Source organism: Temnothorax longispinosus, chromosome 2, assembly GCF_030848805.1.
Source record: "Temnothorax longispinosus isolate EJ_2023e chromosome 2, Tlon_JGU_v1, whole genome shotgun sequence".
In the NCBI taxonomy this organism is placed as follows: Eukaryota; Metazoa; Arthropoda; class Insecta; order Hymenoptera; family Formicidae; genus Temnothorax; species Temnothorax longispinosus.
The window spans coordinates 811,082-830,694 of NC_092359.1; the positions used below are offsets into that span (position 1 = coordinate 811,082).

The 19,613-nt window shown below is 43.1% G+C and overlaps 5 protein-coding genes across 15 annotated transcripts in view; 2 read left to right on the forward strand and 3 right to left on the reverse strand.

Moving 5' to 3' along the window:
* LOC139808706 (cytosolic carboxypeptidase 1) overlaps window positions 1-708 on the reverse strand; it is a 29,494-nt gene extending 28,786 nt beyond the window's left edge. For 3 of the 6 annotated variants that reach the window (XM_071770965.1, XM_071770961.1, XM_071770960.1), the window contains exon 1: window positions 389-708. Coding sequence is in view for 2 of the 6 variants with exons in the window: in XM_071770961.1 (XP_071627062.1) it covers window positions 389-480 (92 nt within the window). In the remaining 4 variants the exon portion in view is untranslated. Of the gene's footprint in view, window positions 1-344 lie in introns of all 6 variants that reach the window. The other 3 variants (XM_071770964.1, XM_071770962.1, XM_071770963.1) reach the window with 2 other exon arrangements.
* A 3,727-nt stretch (window positions 709-4,435) lies between these two features.
* On the forward strand, window positions 4,436-6,078 carry LOC139808712 (uncharacterized). The gene is made up of 4 exons (XM_071770982.1): window positions 4,436-4,561; window positions 5,209-5,379; window positions 5,451-5,570; window positions 5,646-6,078. The coding sequence occupies exons 1-4, from the start codon at window positions 4,556-4,558 to the stop codon at window positions 5,838-5,840; spliced, it is 492 nt and encodes a 163-aa protein (XP_071627083.1). The 5' UTR covers window positions 4,436-4,555; the 3' UTR covers window positions 5,841-6,078.
* Window positions 6,079-6,329: 251 nt separating this feature from the next.
* Window positions 6,330-8,049, forward strand: LOC139808707 (uncharacterized). The gene is given in 3 exon segments (XM_071770967.1): window positions 6,330-6,407; window positions 6,410-7,549; window positions 7,686-8,049. Coding segments are annotated over 3 exon segments (1,521 nt in total). The 5' UTR covers window positions 6,330-6,344; the 3' UTR covers window positions 8,004-8,049.
* Window positions 8,050-8,102: 53 nt separating this feature from the next.
* On the reverse strand, window positions 8,103-15,181 carry LOC139808711 (uncharacterized). Of its 6 annotated transcripts, XM_071770979.1 has the most exons (4): window positions 14,275-14,639; window positions 13,950-14,019; window positions 10,434-12,693; window positions 8,103-9,378 (listed from the first exon to the last, which is right to left on the reverse strand). In XM_071770979.1, exon 4 carries the CDS (start codon window positions 9,376-9,378, stop codon window positions 8,668-8,670), a length of 711 nt encoding a protein of 236 aa, XP_071627080.1. In that variant the 5' UTR covers window positions 10,434-12,693; window positions 13,950-14,019; window positions 14,275-14,639; the 3' UTR covers window positions 8,103-8,667. The 6 variants fall into 6 exon arrangements, with proteins under 6 accessions (XP_071627080.1, XP_071627077.1, XP_071627079.1 ...); XM_071770976.1 differs by lacking the exons at window positions 13,950-14,019; window positions 14,275-14,639 and adding an exon at window positions 14,657-15,181; XM_071770978.1 differs by lacking the exon at window positions 13,950-14,019.
* A 2,500-nt stretch (window positions 15,182-17,681) lies between these two features.
* LOC139808259 (uncharacterized) lies at window positions 17,682-19,354 on the reverse strand. The gene has a single exon (XM_071770040.1). The coding sequence runs from the start codon at window positions 19,239-19,241 to the stop codon at window positions 18,555-18,557; it is 687 nt and encodes a 228-aa protein (XP_071626141.1). The 5' UTR covers window positions 19,242-19,354; the 3' UTR covers window positions 17,682-18,554.
* Window positions 19,355-19,613: the final 259 nt, after the last annotated feature.

Consider the following 19,613-nt stretch of genomic DNA (forward strand, 5'->3'; position numbering starts at 1 on the left):
ATTACGGATTTGCACGAAATTTAAGTTGCAAAGCCGTTTAAGGTACTCGAACTATTAAGAAAGCGTAATTGTGTACGCTTTATAATTATAATAAATAAATTCGTGCATTGCCAGTGTCAATTAAAGCTTCGCGAAACGAGTCTATTTCGGTGACTATCGTCGATATATCAGAGAGAAAAATAACAAAAAATCTTCGGCCTCGTATAAATATAGCGATCGTCAGAGAAGCATATCGAAATAATATACCGCGCATACTGAGCGCATACCGGGCGCGTACGCGACAATCGTCGAGACGTGAACCGGAAATCGCGAACGGAGATGGCGATTGGCGAGCACGCACGTACACACATACACACGGAAACACGATTCAGTCTTCTAGGCTCTTTACTCTTCCTGCTGCCCCTGCTGGACGTCGACCGGTTGCATCGTCGCCATCGGTCGCCGATTTTCCTTGTCGCGTCTCGCCGGGGCACCTTTCATATTTCTTCCTCTCTCTATTCTCGTCTGTATCAGAAGCTGAATTTCGCGATAGGACTCTCGAGAATAATAAAATTTTTCGCGACCTTTCCAGAGTGACGGAACGTCCGTTGTGAATCGTTTTTCTCTCTCGACGCGAGATCTTGGCGAGCGCGAATCTCTCCCTGCGCGAAATTCGCGAAGCGATCCTCGCGCTTCGCCACTCCGCGGCGGTTTGACGTTTCTGCCTGCCAAAACTATGTTTAAATGCATAACGCGCGCGCACAGACACACGCGCGGGGCGCGCGTCTATTTTTAGCGACCGGCCGCTTCCCGAAAATTTCGCCCCCTTTCTCTCATCCCAGCCCAGCGATAACACCCTCGCGTCCTCCAGCACCTTGGCGTCATCGACCGATGCGCCGCAAGACCGTGGCCGCGATTCACCGCCAAAAAGTCTCGACGCTACGCGAGACTTTTACGAGAGTGTCAACTCTTTTTCCCTCTTTCATGTGGATTTCAAAGCGACGCAATTTATTAAACAAAGATAGAACATGCTTGCATTTTTTTCAACGAGATGAGATTTTTTTTTTTTTTTATTTATATAGGTATCTGTCTAACATTTTTCACGTTGAAGCTGATTCTTGGAACGTGAGGGGAAAATGGATGCGGGTATTTCCGAAATGAAATGATTTTCGAAATAGAGAACCTGGCAGAGCGAAACATCTGGGACTTTTGAAATCTTTCTCTCCGCATCTCTCGCAGCGTGAGGATCTACCGCGAGATATCTCGGGAAAATAATTGCTGTTTATTTACCGAGCGCCTTCAAAGATCGCGGAATCGCGTTCGGTTTGCCAAAACGAAAAATACTTCCGCGACTTCACCAGTCTTCCAAAACGTCATCGGTTCCGCTAGAATGCGAAAGGACGTTGAAATGAGTTACAGCGAGCAGGTGAACACGTTGCAAAATTTCATCTGGTTGTATGTTATATATGGCGATGAAATAACGATGGAAATTTTCCAAAACATGCGCGAACTGCTTTGGGCAGATTTTACTTGATAAACTTTTTTGGAACGAGCAAGCGATGAAGAAACCAGTTATAAGTAGACCGCCTCATTTCGGTAATGAGATTAGCATAAAAAATGAGCCCCAGTACCCAGTACCGCTATCCGCGGATCTTCGTTGTCAAACACAGGACAATTTATAGCGAATATAATCTGCCTAGCCTAGCGTTGTTCTTAGCTTAGACCTAGCTTCTTGATTTTTAAACATAAATTCAACAAGAGATCAGAGAATCGGTCTGCAACCAAAAATTTATCTGCAAAATTGCGTGCAATTGTTCGGTGCAATTAGGACGCCACGCCGGAAAGAAAACTTGAATTGTTTCTTTAATTACGTAAAATCAACGAGGAAGTGGCGTCAACGGTGTGACATTCGCGTGCGGCTGTCACGTTGGCGCATGTTTATTCACGTGCGGCACGTTCGCCGGCATGAAGACGTTGATGAAGCTGCACACGAAACGATACATAGTGCGTCGTTAACGGAACGGATGCGACACGATTTGTGGAGTTTACCAATTAAACGAGCCGGCACGAGAACAAAATCGAGTTAAGAATCGAGCTGAGGGAAAAAGGCGCTGCATGAGAAAAGCAGCTATAGTCGAGCGGGGAATGCGGATTGCGGCCCAGTCTGAGTCGTTCTTGAAGGCTTCTTCTCCCACGAGGACAACGTCGTAATCGACGATCACCTGGCCAACACTGACGTTATGCGACCTCGGGGTCGAACGACGACTGGTATACGAGTGCTGAACGGAATCGGCGAACCAGGCCGAATTAGATCGACTCGGGTGTACGAGGCTCACTTGTTGATGAATGCAAATGCAAATCCAACGGATTGATTAGCGGACGTGCGAAGTTCCACGAGCGCGGTCGACCTCTCACGAGGTTTCCTCTATTGATTGCCGAAAGGGCTTAAAGGGCGCTTCGGTTCAAATTCCGGTCCACGCTCTCGCGTTAAACTAATCTAATTTATCCTTCGAAAGCAAGCTTTCGCGAATTCGATCGAAAACGCGAGGATCTTGTTAATCGTGAATTAATTTCACATGCTATAATTACGCTTCTGCTGGTCGTGATATTAATAACCCGCTTCATACTGTGAGTGAGGTATAATCGTTACGATTATTGTTCGTCTTATATGAAGAAAAAGAGAGTTAAGTGTTGCATGTAAATCACCATGTAAATTACAGTCCCTCGAAGCGAAGCGATTGCTTGCAAATTCCTTGCTCGTAATGTGATTAACTTTACTCATTGTCAGTGACGATGAGGAAACTTACAAAATCATTAATAAACTAGACGCATCATTGTATTGCATTGCATTGCATTATTCAGGTATAAAACATTTTTTAACTCGCGAGAAGTAAAGATAAAATAAGATTGAAGTTTTCAATTTTATATGAAACGTAACGTTTGGTCACGGTATAATCTGACATTGATTGTGACAAATGACATGAATTATTATCGTTGAGAAGTTAACAATTTTTAAATATTTACAAAAAAAATTAGCATCAGTGCAAAGAAAAAAAATCGTAGATACATTTTCGAGGGCGAAATATCGTAAAACTTAATTTTTGCGACAGATAAAAAATATTCATGAATGCGTCACATTTAAGTCATCACATGAAACCATCAAAGAAGAAGAAGAAACATTCAATTCAATTAATCGCATATTTATTTAGTATTCATTATTTATTTTTTTTATCGACTGCCATTTATCATGACAATCAGATTGCACCGTTGCTAAATTTTCACCTGTTCTCCCCGGGACTCCTAACATTATCAGCAATTCTCATCGAGACGACCGTATGCATCGACAAAATTGCATCTTAACGTCATTCAGTGAGCATATTATACATTTATCTGATCAATGATTGGCATAAACATCGAATTATAACGTCGCTAAATTTCAACCGCCAAATCGCCATCAAGGTGACCGTTGTTCGACGACAATACACCCACGTGCGACTCGAATGTCGCGTTTCCGTTCGCTAATAACTGTCAGATCGACAGCATGGCGCGAGGCCAATAAAAAGGACGCTGCATAGAACGCAGATCGACGAGACATTAGAAATGCAAATTCGACTTGGTCCGCAAGACGGACACCTGGTCCGGCCACGCCTCTTATTCATGACCTAAGCGCAAGATCGTAACCGGTTCACGCGCGACCGTGCTTTTCAACGTTCAAACCCACCCGGAGTACTCACGCTATCCGGTACTCCATTCGCGCGCACATCGACTTCTCCTTCGTCGTCCTTCGCAAATCATGCGGGAAGGACGTTTAGAATTACATGGCGATCAATACGCCGCGGACTTTATTGACCGTTGCAATCTCGCGCGATCCATTCTCTTGCGAAACTTTACGTTTACGAGTTTGGCATTTTTTACCGTGCCGATCGCGCGCATAGAGGTTTCCTACGATAGGACGAGCGCGTAGAATAGCTGTCGCAAAGAATGTCTCATCGCAGCTCCAGCTCCAAGTACGTCGACGTCCTGATTGCGATCTCTTGAGATATTTCCTTCTCGAAAAAATCGAGAATCGAAAGGCGGAAACAGATACATATGAAAATATCCTTAAATCTCTTTTATATTGCAGCACATATATATATTAATCGTTGAAAGAACCAGATAATAACAAGTTCATAAGTTTACGATCAAGGATATCGACAAATGTCGACGATTTAGTTCGACTGTTGGGAGAATGCCATGGTTTCGATCATCCCTGTAGCCGATACTTGATTCTGAGACCGATATCGAGGCCGCTTCTCGACGGCTCTCGCTGTGAATCGCGCTACGAGTTCCGCATTAAAAAAAAAAGAGACGAAGAAAGGATAGTAGTACGCCGTATTTCACGTGCGTTGTTCGGGCGATCGGGAGAGGAGACGACACAACGAGTAAACGTTCGTAGGAGCAAAAAAAAGCCGCGGATGATATTCAACGGGGTGGGGCTTTACTCTCCAGGCCGGGAATATATAAATCGCAGGCAGGGCTGAAATTCAAGTTAGTGTGGATACGATCTGAGACTATCGGCAACCTGCGGGGACAAACGATGCGGGTGAGTCGGCCGGTGATTCATTGCTCATGGAACTGCTGTCATTGTTACGCTGTTCGTTTGCATGTTGCCCATCTAGAGCGACGCCAACTTGACATTAAAATGATAGAGAATTCCACGTTTCTACCCATTTTCTCTAAAGCAATACTTTTTAAGATTGTCAGTTTGCCGTGTGTGTGTTCCTGCTTTAAAATATAATTATTTCATCGAAGATTTTTTAATTAATTGTAATCGAAAAATTATCGTGAAAATTGTTTTATTCGCGTTTACAGATAAAATACAAAGATCGAAACAGCGCGAGATGTATTAATAGAAAATTGTTATCATACGTACCGCGCTGACGTCATGATGTTTTCGTGGAAAGTAATTTCATTTTGTTTGCAACTCGGTGATCATTCGCGTGCAACACACGACGGGCATTGCCGCAGACATTATTTAAAAAGTTGTTGCGCTGCACATATTCCTCGTCGAGTTTTTCGAGAAACGATAAACAGGAGCATATCCTGATATATCCTGATATTAATCATTGAGAAAACTATAAATATAGAAGCACCTGTATATTTGATGTTTGTTGCGCTCTTCTATTTAAAGATAAAATCCAAATTGCTATATGTAAACGACATGTCTCTCAATCTTAAATCTTTTTGCAGGGTTTATCGTTCGCGATTTTCTTTGCGGTGGTGGTTGGAACGGCAGTATCAAAACCATTATGGTCGACTTTAGCCGGCACCAACTATCTGTATTCCACGCCCGGAATCGGCGCACAGCCGCAATATCTCGCCGCGTATCAAAATACGCATTCTCCTTATTACGTTTACAATGTATCGCAGACATCGTAAAATATTCGACAGCTACGCATGGACATCACCTGTAATGTTATGCATCTTTTTAGGTTTATTCGAATGTGGGAGGCATACCGAACGCTCTTCACGTTAGCGGCAACCAGAACGTTCCTGTTTATAGCTTCTACTATGGAACGCCGATTTACGATATCCGGATTCCACTAAATCCGGTAATTATGTCATTTTAAAAGGACCTCTCGAGCTGTACGTCGTACGAATGTATGTAACAATTTATATCGTTCCAGGTTTATCCCGTGCTGACACCATCGCATCCAGGAATTCCTCCGGTACTCCCGCCGACATCGACAGAACAATCTTTCGACGAAGACGATTACGACGGTATCGAGAAGTTAGATACGAAAGTCGAACCGGACGCAGAGACAAAAAAACCGGAACATAGCGAACAGGATGACGATTCCATAACTGTGGAAGCAATATGAGATAATTTTCCTCGTTACGTGCACAATATACCATACAGACGTGGAAAGTTAATTATAGTACGATAAACGTTCGCTTCTTTAGTGTTACTTTTATATTTATATTATGTTACATTATATCCAAGATGCGTTAAACGATTCTTTTTGATAAAATTTTTATTAAAAGAGAAGAATAATGCACCGTTACATTTCGTACGTGGAGAATAAGGTATGATATTTGTAATAAAAATTAAGATTTTGATATGTTCCACTTTATTTATCTTCCCCTTTCTGAAACGCCATTTGAAAACTGGTTAAAGTGATTTGTAAATTTATTAACAGACATCGATTTTTCATCGCGCATAGTATCGGGAGAGCTATTTATTAAATCGACAGAATCCGACTGATTTGATATCCTCACAAAGAACAGGATAGCGACTGAGTAACGTCGATAAATCGATCGTTGTTACAAAAAAAAAAACGTCTAGGTCGCTAACCCCGAGAATCCGAGATAAAACGGGGTCAAAGATGATGAGAAGTCTTCGAGTCCATCAGTGCATCGATTTCCTTGGAGCGCGCTCGACATCGACATCGCGAAAATGATTGTTCGCCACGGAACGTTATGGACGATCGCGGTGCTGGTTCTTCTCGCGAGCGTATCATTTTCGGAATCTGTAAAACTACGAAAACCGCGAAAGAGGACCACGACGAGAACTCCGTATCAACAATCCAGGATTGGACCGGTGATCATAAGAGTGATGCACAAGTATACTGACGATGGTTTCGCGCGTGGTGTATCGGGCGGTTGCACTAACGGCAATTGTAAAAATGCGCACGATAAATTCAATCTCGATGTTAACGAGGCGATATCTGAGAAAGACAATTTCCTCTCGGACGAGGAATCGTTGCGTTACGTCGTACATCCGGAGAAATACGAACATTTCGTATTGAGAAAGAATACAGGACACGCGAACAGATACAAAAGGGACTCTGCATTTTCGGAATTGCATTCATCGGATGCAGGCGATCATACGATGATCGATCGCGGTGGCGGCGGCGGCGACGCGAGTAACGTATCGCGGAATGAGAATAAAGGGAATTTCACGAGAGTTCCGCTATACAGGATCAAATATAGGAGGGATCTTTCGAGATCTTCGAGCGAAGCGGACAGAACGATAAGAAACCTCACTCCTGACTATTCTTCACGAAGAAACGACAGTGATTATTACGCGCAGCGGAAAGCTGTCATGGAAAGATATTATGCTCGGCAGCGTGAGATAAACGCGCGATACGCTAATCGGACGAACGTTATTGTTCCACGATTGGAACACAACGACGTGTCGCAGCATCGTCCGGCGACGAGCAACGCTACCCTGTTCAATCTCGGGCGTGTATATCCTAGTAAAGACTCGACGAGGGATAGCACGACTTTTCGTCATCCGTCCACAAAGATTGATCCGATATACAGTAATGAATCGCGGTACAACAAGATATCGCCCGATCTAGACGGTCGACGAAACGTTGCCCCGGAAGTCGACCTCGGTTTCAAGTCCGATGCGGATTTATCTGAAACGAGAAGTAGCGATAACATTGAAAGAAATGCGCTGGATGATTTCGTCACACCCACTCCATGCACAAATCTGTCCTCATCTGGCACTTTCGCGCCGAAAACGCGATCCAAACACGCTAAAAATTGCACCCGTGAGACGGAGCAGAACTGCGAAGCAGATAACGTGCGTTGATAAGACTAAAATATCACTTTTGTATGAATTTCTAACGTCTCAATTGCAACACTTTTTTCTACGTTACTTGAACACAATAATATATTATGCCTCGTGTTACGGACTATGATTTTGTTTCATTTTCTAGGACAACACCGAAGGCAACCTACGATGGGGAAGATGCGAAGGAAAGATCGTATATCAACACAACCTGCTTCTAGGGTTAACGGGTCCCTCGAACCTTGACGCTCTGTTCGAAGTAATTATTCAGGGTCCCGTCTGCATCACTTGCGTACAGGCGTTGCGATATAATGAAACTAGAGCGACGGTCTCGTTAGATTCTGGAGGACGTGGGCACGAATACGCGAAACTCAGGCTACAGGGTTACGAGAACGAAGGATTTTCCTACATAATAAAGGTCTGGGGCGTTAAAAAGATTGGTCAGGTTTGCGATAACGTAGACTAATCGAGGTACAAGTAACGTATGAAAATAAATGAGCCGAATAACATTACGTCACGCATGCGTATAAAACATTTTTTATATAAAAAATTAATATAAGTAATGTTTTTATAAATATGTTTGTTTAGTTTCGTAAAGCGAGTAATCTTGAGGTACAAAACAAGCGCTAACATACACGTAAAATACATCACAAAAAATTCAATATTCTTTCCGTGAAAGATATCTACGGAAATTATGTAAAAATAATCGGAGTCTTGTTCTTCTGGTTCAATATTAGTATAGAACATAGCATTAATGTAGCTAGAACTCTTCAACATTTATCGAACATCTGCACCGTCATGTAGATTGGACATTATATACTCAAGCACGTGCAGTCAAAGTTCAATATAATGGCGTGACCAACGTACTAAATGCCAATTGATTGCACAGCCGCGCCAACGCTCCAACGAGCATTGATTTATTCTTCAACGTGTAATAACGAAGGTCTTTATCTTCTTTAAAAAAATAATAAAATAAAATAAAAATTACAGAAATAGAAGAAAAAACAAAAAAATTTGATACATTTTATCGACATATCTACATTCGTGCTTATAATATGCTCATAAAAAAATTCGTAAAGCTTCCCTCTTCACCTATTTATCACTATTATTTCGAAATACTTTCACAACGCTCAAGATCTCTTCGGTATAGAGGTCGGAAGAGGTGGCGGCGGGACATCCGGTATTTTTTCTCTATCGTTCTTCGTGGAGGCTGTCTTCTCGTCGTGGAAGCTCGGTAACAGGTGGCCGGAATCGGCGTTCCTCGGCGTGGTAGCCGGAATCGGTTCCAGGGACTCGTAAGGCTGGTAATCGATGTAGTAAGTGCCGGGCACGAGATGCGGATTGAAGCCATTGTACGTGTAGATGTACGGTTCGTAGTAGAGGGAATGATAGTTCGGGTAGAAGCTCAACGGCACCTGCTCCTTCTTCTTCGCCGAATCCCTCGTATCGCCGTTCTTCGGATCGTTCTCCTTTACGTGATCGGTGGCCGCGTCTTCGCGCTCCTTCGCGACACCGAAGCTCGTCGACTCGGCCAGACGCGACGTTGAAGAAGAGGCCTGCGTTTGATCATTCCCGGCTACGACCGCCTTACCATCGGCGGCGAGCAGCGGATAATGGACCACTTCCGGCCCGGCAAAATGAGGCGATATCTGCGTGTAATAGAACGGCGGCACGTAGCCGACGGCGGTTCGATGGATGATCGGTTGTATCACAGGGAACGCTCGCGACGGCGACAGATTCTGATTGCTCGTGATCACGGCGTTGTACACCTTTGGTACCTTGAGGAGACCCGGCGCGGCAAACGCGACAGTAGTCAACACGCACAAGATTAGCAGCTTCATCTAGAAAAAGAAATGTTTTCATTAGTCCTAGTAAATTTACTTTAACATCGGCACTGAGCCCGCAATAAGAATTTCAACTCACGTATAAAAAAATAGCCGCAGGATTTTTACATGATGAATGTATTTTATGCAACTTATATAACTTAATTTATAGCGTGTAGGTATTGTTCTTTCTAATAATGGTCTAGAAATGATCTAGAATGTGCGAAATGGTGGACAGTATCGAGAGAAGATGGGAGTGTTTCCGTGGAAGTAGTTGACACCATTATTATTGTTTCTGGAAAAGTAACCGACACCGGTGGCGCAAGTGCCTCGCGTGTGAGCGCACAAAACGCCGCATACAAACGATCCAAGAGACACGTGCACGGAATGTTACCCCGGCCGTGCTCATAGGCGTGTACTCGAGATTGAATTATCGCATCTGAATTCCTATCGTGTTTGAAGTTCAAGCTCCCAGAGTGATGTAGCTGGCGAAGCGTTACAAAGCCGTGGAGCGAAACAATATTATGCCGAGCGTTAATCATAATCTTTCTTGCATCACATCCTGTTATATCGCAATAATATAAAATTTTTAGTAAAAAATATAAAAGATTATTTGTGTAGACAAAACTAAGATAAGGAACCGAAACACCTTGACCTTTCTTCCTCTTTATTACGAGGAAAATATTTTGCGAAACATCCATGCAGATTTATATTCTACTATACGCATGTATGTATATTGGACTAACGATATCGAGAATACTCTTTAGCCGCCACGTAAAGTCAACAGGAAATAGCTATCGAAGCGGAAAGGGTTGAAAGGTATGACTAAAGCCTGTCGGTTTCACGACACGGCGAGCCTGTCAGCGAATAAGCGAAATCGCAGGAGACGCATGACATTGCACCGGTGAATCACCTCATCAGCATTCGCGGCCTCACGGCGTCATTTGCACATATCACTTCCTACCTCCGATAGGCCCCACGGTCACGTTCACCTTGTCGAATCGACTCGTCTTCGGTCCTATCGGAGTCACGGTTAACGGGGCGATGCGGATTACCCGCTTCGTGGTACTCACCTTTTCGCGTTGCGCTTATCAGCTTCTCTCTCCTGCGCGTTTCCTGTACGGCGGGGAATCCGCGAGAAGCTGACACCACAAGTAGCAAGAGCGCTGCATGGGCCCGTAGTATATATGGCCCATGGGGTCCCAGGGTTCAAGTCCCACCTCCCCCACTACGGGCGACTCTCGGCGAAAGTACTCTCCGATCGCTACTATAATGTCCAACTTCGGACCAGCCTATATCACAGCCGGTAGAACTGTAGAAGGACAGCCGTTTGCGATACGCCTCTTTCGCCGATGCGATCGAGTGCAGCGTACGCGCGAAGGCTTGCCCGCGGAGAACACGCACGTCTTCAGGGAAGTCGCTTCTGAAATTCACCTACACGCTCTCGGATGATTTAATGTTCAGATAGCAGACACGCCATTCTTACATAATTGTGTGAAACGCACGATTATATCTAATATAAATACCTTTAATCCAGACCCTTTCGCTACGCCGGATTATGTAGAAAAGAGATGATGAGACAGAACTTTTTAATTGATCTATATTTTTTATTGTGTCAAATTTGCGAGGTTCCTTGACCAATATTATCGCTGGTACGCGTTATTATTACTATAATATTAGTACGATCAAGTAGACGATTAAAAAATAAAAAATCTATATTTTAATATCTATACAGTCGATTATTTCTGACATAATAATGAATGCTGAGTTTTATTTTCCCGAGCTGTTATCTGCGAGGTATATTCAATCAGAAGACAAAGTGGCACGTACTAATCATCCGACTTTCCAGCTACCAGTTACAAGTTCATAAATAACTCGGTAATAATGCATCGATTTTGTCCGTCTCTCAAAGTAGTTCACCTTGGGTACCTCAATTTGCCTTCTAATTACAGACCTTTATGATAACTGCTACGTGCACTTGAGCACTTGTCCTTGAGCGACACACACGTAAATGCATGTGACAAAAAGGTATATATACTATTTAGAAATGCACAATAACAATGTCTCCTTTTGCACAGCGCGTAATGCCAATTTATTACGAAATATTATACAATAATTATCCAAGCGCGATCATTATTAACAAATTACATTTGGACGAAATTTAGTTTCTCTTGGGGAAACTTTTGAGGATATATACGTATGCGTGCGCGTGTGCGTTTAAAATAAAATTCCGCAATTTTGATTTCTCTTGTTTGATAAAAGCGTCCCGTTACGTGTTTACCGTTGTAGTTACTAACGTACGAGTGTGCGAAAAACGAGCGACGAGATGCTGGTACACTTGCGAAAGAATTTTTATATAAATCGCTGTAAAAACATCCGAAATTCCGCGTGCGTGCGTATCGCTCTCGCGCGCGACACGTGGATTCGAGAAAGAAAAGCGTCTCGTTGGAATTCATCGTGCATATAGCTTGATAAGTCAACGCGCTTGAACATCAGCATATATACCTACGCGTGGAAGCGCAGGCACGCGAGACTCTCAAGGCGCAATCATGACGCCTCGCAATTCGCATTATTCTTTGTTTGCCGAACGAGCGTCGTGTCGCTTTCGTGGTACAAGCCTATGTCAATACACCTGATAACTACGACGACAAAATCAAACTTTTCAGCTCGGTTTACATTCGCAACAATCGCAGCATCGTAACGCAAGTATTAAACGCACTGCCATTACAAATTGTAACTAGAACGCATGCACGAATATTTAAAACTACGTGAGCAACTGAAATCTCAGCCTAAATCGCTAAAGTTCGCGATTGCTCGAGCATTCATTTTGATTGTTCTCGAGTGGCACGCAACGTTACTTATATACACGCTACGTTATAAATTGTTCCAGGTACGATAATAAGATAACGTAACGTCGGCCGCATCCGCGCATCACACACACACACACCTAACAGCTAACGTGACATCCAATAAATCGCCGACCGAAAAATCGATCGACGATTTTATCTGGGTCAGATCGACTCGATCGGTATGTAACAGATTCGCCGCAGCAGCAAGATCGGGAAATTCGGAAGGAAGACGATCATCAGCAACACCAACGGCGACAGCAGCAGCAAAATGTTGGCGTACACCACCAACCACCAGATCGACAACGTTCCCAGAACCGGCTCTAGCATTATGATCCTCCGCCGGTCAAGAGGTCGAGCACACGAGCATAAAAACACGAGTGGGAGCGAGGCACTCGTGAGTGTTCCGAGCTATCCGGTTTTACGAAGGTAAAGCACTCCCCGATCATACTCGGTCTTTCATCGTCGGTACATTCCGAGGGATGCGCTGAAAGCAAAGAAAATCTTTTCAAGTACTCCGCGTCCTTTTTTCTCTGGAATATATATATATAATATGTATATATCGCCGCAAAGGACAATTAATTAATACAAAGAAAACATTGCACCTTGAAACGTTATCTTTCATCACTACAACATCTGTATATGATAATTCGAATGTGCAAACATTTAACATAAATTACGCAAATGATGTCGAGATGTCTTCATATTAATAAAATAGCTGTTAATTAAGACTATATATGTCAGCGTATGTTTTGTATTAAAACTATGCCAGTACATTTGTAAGGTAAATTAAAACGCGCGCGACAGCTGCACGTATTGGTAACGTTGCTGTGTTATCTAACTAAACATAGCAGAAAATGATGTGCGAGTTGTTACGTCAACGTATCACGTTTACCAATGTACACTACTCTGATTGCTAATTATGCAAGGATTTCACACACAATATCGTAATAATTGCATAACTCTAGCATGCATGGTGCTAGAAAACATCAAAAATAGTTCTGCAAGTTAAACTAAATTGTCCTAATTTTTTTTTTAACAAGAAATACTAATTGTAAGAATCTATTGATATTTTTCTGTATTTTATTTGCCCAGATTAAAAAAAGAAACGAAACCAAAGTAGATGAATTGACAATGTGGGGAATGACGTCTTAAAAACCTGCACGTACGACGTTCGTGATAAATTTAATCGTGATATCAAGCGAATTCTTCTGAGAGTAAAAGAGATATTTCTCTCGGAGTTGCTGGCCTTTCCCTCTCTTTTTCTTACTTGTTCTGTCGAAACCACGCGATCGCGTCCTTGTATCAAAGATACTAGATTTACCTCGAGACGGGATTATTGGGCAAGCTGAAGCAGTGCGAAATCGAAGAAGACAAGAAGATAAAACCATGTTGAAAAAAAAGAGAGAGAGAGAGAGAGAGAGAGAGAAGGAAAGGAAAAGAAGGAGAGAAAAGGAGAATAGGAAAATGTTTGATGCGGAAAATTATTGCAATCTCCACGATGTACACGTAATATCGCGAGAAGCGTAGTTCGCTCGCATGCGCCAGACATATTGCATTGAGAAAAGTGAAATTTTCACAATTGCATAAGCGCTATATAATGTACTAGCATTCAATGCGACGTCATCGTGTAACGCAATCTAAGTGCGCGATGTAATGTCAATGATCAAGCGTAACAAGATAAGCGGTCTGCGTTTCGCGCCGCGCCGGTTCAGTTAATTGCGAATTACGTAATCGCGCTACCTTCTCAAACTGGAGCGTTTATCAAAGCTTGGGCAAGCACGCTCGTCGTCCATCTGATGATAGGTTTCTTCTTGATAAGCACGTAAGTGAAAAGGAAAGATGAGATGAGACTTGTGTACATCACTATATTATCTACTACTTATCTACTGTTCATTATACGATTGGATTGAGCAAAACAAAAAGAAACGATAAAACGTCCACATCGTAAATATTTTCGTGCGAAGAGCCCCGTTTATAAGTGAGAGTATCAACTCATAAAGTTATATCAGATACGACATACGACGTAACACTCTTCTTATATCGACTAAAGCTTACGTCAAATTACCTTTTACTCCAAGTCTATCGCGAGAATGTGTGTATATTCAACGGAGATTGGACCAACATAATTTTCGTGAAAGGGATGTCGAAGCGACAGACAAACAGATCTGTGTTTACTCGCGATAATGCATGATAAACAGTACAATACAGGTAGCGTTTAAATCGCAAGCAAGACGAAACAAGTAATAAACTGGACGCATTTAGAGACGAATCTAGGTGAAGTCGCTCATTGCCAAATTAAATTTTATTCAATTCGCATCTGTTTCCGGAATTTATTGTATTTAACACGGATCTCTGAGCAGTAAATCGTTCGACGACTAGATCGGCATGCCTCAACAAGGCGCGATTGCATCCATTGCATCCATTGCATCCTCCACCCTCCACCCTACCTTCCGCTATCCCGATAGCTTCCAAGTTCCAAGCTCCACATCGCGGCATTCGCGGCAGACCGCGTCGCATCAGGCAAGATCGCGACGCGTCCTTTATCCTCTCGCGGCGCGTGCATCCGAGGGATGCATCTGATTGTGAGATGGACGAGCGTCACGACGCGGACAGCGGACATGCGCCGCGGATACGACTCCGAAGCTTGCGAGTTGGCACGGTTGGCATACGCATGCACGCACGCACGACGCACGCACGCACGCACGCACACGCGCACTCCGTTAATTTTTTGGTCCACGATAGCTAAAACTACGCCGTTGCTCCTCGGTCGCTTAAAAAGCGGACCACGCACGAGATGAGTTCGCGCGACGCGAGCAGGCGCACGCTCGCTTTCCGTGGACTGAGAGCGCTAAAGTTCGCGGCCGGTCTACGGCTCTACGGCGGACTTTCCCTTTCTTTCGGCTCTTTGGAGACCGGCGGCGCCGCGCCGGTGTAATACCGGGACGGGAATGACGGGATCGCGGCCGCGTTAAAGTCGCCGGATTACATATATACGTGCTGAACGCTGCGCTGCGCTGCGCTGCGCTGTGCCGCAACGTGCCGTTGCCGTGCCGCATGAGGACGCACACGCTTGTATACGTCAACCCGATGGCATTGACAAGCTCGCGCGCCCTGTTTCCTTCGTTCTTGGTTCTTGCTCAACGAACGTGCGAACAAAGAGCGCACCAGTGACCAGCCGCACCAGCTGGCAGGGAGTGGCTGTATAGAATGTATGGACTCGCATGTGAATACAAAGATACGTGTTCGATATCTTCGATGGGCAACGAGCGCAAAACTCAATTAAAATATGTTTTCCACTCTGTATAAAAGATTAGCTATACAGATATGACAAATGACAAATTATCCTTTTTAGAAGGAGAGGAGCGAGAAATGGACGGGTCGAATGTTGTAAGAAGCTAAAAGTCAAGTTTCTTTTTTAGAGGCTCTGTAATTGCGGTCAAGGCTCTATATGTGTCCTTCGAATCTGTGTCTATGTCAGAATCTCACGTGACAAATATCATTCCCATGACAATTTCTCGTAAAATATTAATTTCCTATGTACGTAATATTCGATCGATTCGTTGGAGATTCCAAGATTGGACAGTCGCGAACAGTTTCTAGCCGATATGTGTTTCTCACCCCGATATATCAAAATAATAATTATTTAATAGGAAATTTAATCTTTCCGTAGCATTTCTAAAAATCATCCGTGAGAATGTCGAAATGATCTTTCTTTCTAGCCAGTCTAGTTGTTGGCCAAGTGTCGCGAAATGCAGAAAGACTGGAAATCGTATAATACGGAGTGAATTAACGATGACCCATTTGCAGCATGATTATTCCCGAGCTTACACTTTCCCCCCTTATTCATATACCACGTCTACGTGCATCGCATGAAACGTATAAAAGACGGGTGTACGTAATATATATAATACGTGTTGTATACGTATATAATTATCATTTAGTGGAATGCCAGCGATAGCATAAGCAAGACTCCACACGGTGCGGGAAAAACTCTGAGAAAAACCTCTTTTACGTGTACACCTATAGATGTACTAAGTAATTCGGTCGATATCGCGCGTCGAAAAACGACGGATGTTTTCTAGGGGGAACCTTGCGATTGAACGTCTCGCGACAAACAATCCAAGCGATTTAATTTGGCTCCAAACCGACGACCAATCGCGCGTGCGACCGCTCGCTTTTGACGAGGGCAACGCGTCCGAGGTTCATCGTTCTCGCACAAAGATGACCTTCGGATAAGGCTTCGTTCGCTCACCGATGAAGCGCGTGATAATTGGAGCACAGAGCAGTACACCATTGGCGATCATATCTCTTTTCCGACGTTGCGTTGCACGATTCTGATGGCGTGCGTGCGAATAAATTTCCCCAGACGAAAATAGTCGGTGCTCTCAAATCTCCGTATTCGCAGATTTTATCGAATTTAAGAACGCGTCACCATCGTGCTTGGGATCTTATTTCTTCGATGCCAATTTATTGGCTTCATAAACTTGGCTATACCACACATTTGCATTTATCAATTGGTCTCTTTTTTCCTCGAAAAAAAGCATTCCAGTATTCGTTGCGTGCCTACTTTGTTTACAAGTTACGGAATGTAACAAAAAATAGACGTATGAGATATCGTACGTGCATGACCTGATTTACCAGTCGTCGGTAATAACACGCGCGCGCGTGCAGTGAAATTTGTTCGTTAGATTATAGTAGTAACCTGACTTACCGACCTGATTTATTCGCCGTCGATAATGACGCGCGCTCGTTTACCGAAATATTAAAAGATATATAACAATCATCATATAGACATAAACACACATCGGCTCGATTTAAGAAATGCAAATTGAATACCAATGTATTTTAAAACTATTTTAATTTATACAGATATTATTATATAGTTGTCTACTTACGTGTCTTTCTGGAAATGTAGCTGAACAAAAGAAGAAACGCAACGTACTGCAGACATACGAATTAGCATAAGTTATTACAGGATCCAATTACAACGCAGCCTAGATTGGATTTAACTAAATTATTTGTGTCTATATGCAAATATTATCTCTGATTCTGATCCATGAAGATAACAAAAAGACAATTAATTGAGAAAATCTCAATATTTTAAGTTAGCTAACCTAAACTATCTATGTAAAAGGCCACGTAATCTTGAATGGCGATCAAATTATTTCTCCATAGATGTTTTTAGAACGTACAATACAATTTCGATTTTTGGTATCATAAGAAAAGAGAAAGATAGGCACAAACTAATGCGATTAGAAAAATAACGTGAATGTTTATACGACTATCCATGCAGGCTTTTTACGATCTTAATCTAGCTCTAGCCTATACACTATATTAATATGCTTTTTTTGGAGAAAATGTTAAGGTTGCGTACAGCGTGACTGTTTTTTTTACAATTTTCGTCGTTTGCAACAAGTATAAGTCGCTTGCTAATCCTGTTACTTCCATATGTGCTCTGAAGCAAGATGCAATCCCAGGAATCCCGAGAGGCTTTTCTAATCGGAATATCAACAAGTAATTCGAGAACGGTTGCCGCCTTTTATCTTTATTAATCAGTCTATGTCGCGACGATTAAAAACGATTCAATTTCACGCTTTATAAATATCTAACACACGAGAAAAAATGTACCTACTGTTCGGTAAATTAGCTTAACGACAGACAATGAAGAACTTTGTCAATTTTAATCAAATTAATAAGTCACTTTCTAAAACTAGATAAATAGGATAGAATCAATGAATAATGTAATTCTAAAATTTTTTAAGATATTAGTAAAATGAGTGAAACACGACCGTTTATGATATAAAATCAATAAGAGAGAAGAATGTCATTTATGATCCGGACTGGATCTTGGTAGTCTAATATAATATTGTGAATATTATGTACTTTAGTTTTTTCCAAACTCAGTAATTGTGCACAGATTTTTTTGTTATTCTTAAAACAGCTAGTTGGATGTTTTCTATATGCATATAGTAAGTATGTAAAAGTAAATTAACATACTTAAATCGACAATAGATATAAATTTCAATGCTAATAGGCAGGTATCCTTATTATATTAAAACAATGGAAGGAAGTTATTGCAAAGTATCACTGTAATCAGGATCTTTCTTGGACATCGTGACCTTTATCAATTCGCCTATAGAAGTGAATTTTTTTTTTGAACATCAGTAAAATAAAATATTCCGAGAATAACTGTTCTAATATTCAAATAAAATAATTTAATTTTCTCCAAGTGTGATCCTGAAAAAGAAAGTTTTAAAAAGTTATTGCGAAGAAATTGTTTCATCGTTTATGACGATTGGGGCCCTGAAAAGGGCCAGTTTTTATGTCAGAAGTAGAATCAGAAAATTATTTTTTCGCTGCTTTCGCGGTCTTGGTAGCTGCTGCTTTGGTAGTTTTTGGTTTGGGCGTCTTGGTTTTTGCAGCCGGAGCTTTGGTAGCTTTTTTGGTCTTGGACAGGCTCTTGGTCTGAGCAGCAGCCTTTTGCTTCGCCGCGGCTTCGACCTTCTTCGCCGCTGCGGTCTTGGCGGTCTTCTTCGCAGGTGCCGACTTCTTCTCAGCCGTTGTCTTTTTCGTCTCGATTGGTTTCTTCGCTACGGGCGCCTTCTTCGTAACCTTCTTTTCAGCAACCTTCTTAGTGGTCGCGCTGGGTTTCGACGCGGCACGCTTTACCTTACTCTTTGGAGCGGGCTTGGTGGTCGAGAGCTTGAACGAGCCCGATGCACCCTTTCCCTTGGTCTGCACCACCGCACCGGACGTAACCGCTGCCCTCAGGTATCTCTTGATAAAGGGAGCGAACTTCTCGCCGTCGACTTTATAGGTCGAGGCGATGTACTTCTTGATAGCCTGCACGGACGAGCCCTTGCGATCCTTCAGCTCCTTGATGGCGGACGTGACCATCTCCGAGGTCGGAGGATGCGTCGATTTGGGTCGCTGCGCCTTGGCTTTGGATTTCGCGGTCTTCTTCGCAGGCGGTGAACCGGCAGCTGCGTTCTCCGTAGCCGCGGCGTTACCAGATGCGTTCTTATCCTCCATTGCGATATGCGAGAGAGTCAGAGAGACGTGCAGTACTTGCAGTTGCGAACGTTCAAAGACGAAGTACAAATATAAACTTTCGTTCTAAACGCTCACAGATGACGCTTGGTCGCTTGGCATTCGCGTCCGACTCGTGAAGCGCGCTACTTGTACTGTGAGCGCGTACCATGGAGAGAGGCCCTCCCAATGTTGCAGGTAGCAAGCTGCCGGGAATGAAAGAGCGTCCGGCAATTGTTCGTTGTTTAAACAATATTTTGCACAATGAAGGTCGTGCGCTCGCCACCCGGAATCGTAGAAGCGAGTAGCTAGTTTCGTTTGGTATGCGTTTCAACCGCCCTCCGCGCGAATCGCGCCGATTTTTACGCGGTTCCG

What these genes read in the sequence shown, in the direction of transcription:
- LOC139808712 (XM_071770982.1), top strand. An exon ending in CTCCTTATTACGTTTACAAT is followed by an intron (nt 5,380 to 5,450) that starts GTATCGCAGACA and finishes GCATCTTTTTAG; the next exon opens with GTTTATTCGAATGTGGGAGG. An exon ending in TCCGGATTCCACTAAATCCG is followed by an intron (nt 5,571 to 5,645) that starts GTAATTATGTCA and finishes ATATCGTTCCAG; the next exon opens with GTTTATCCCGTGCTGACACC.
- LOC139808711 (XM_071770976.1), bottom strand. Translation starts at nt 9,378, where the DNA reads ATGAAGCTGCTAATCTTGTGCGTGTTGACTACTGTCGCGTTTGCCGCG.
- LOC139808259 (XM_071770040.1), bottom strand. Translation starts at nt 19,241, where the DNA reads ATGGAGGATAAGAACGCATCTGGTAACGCCGCGGCTACGGAGAACGCA.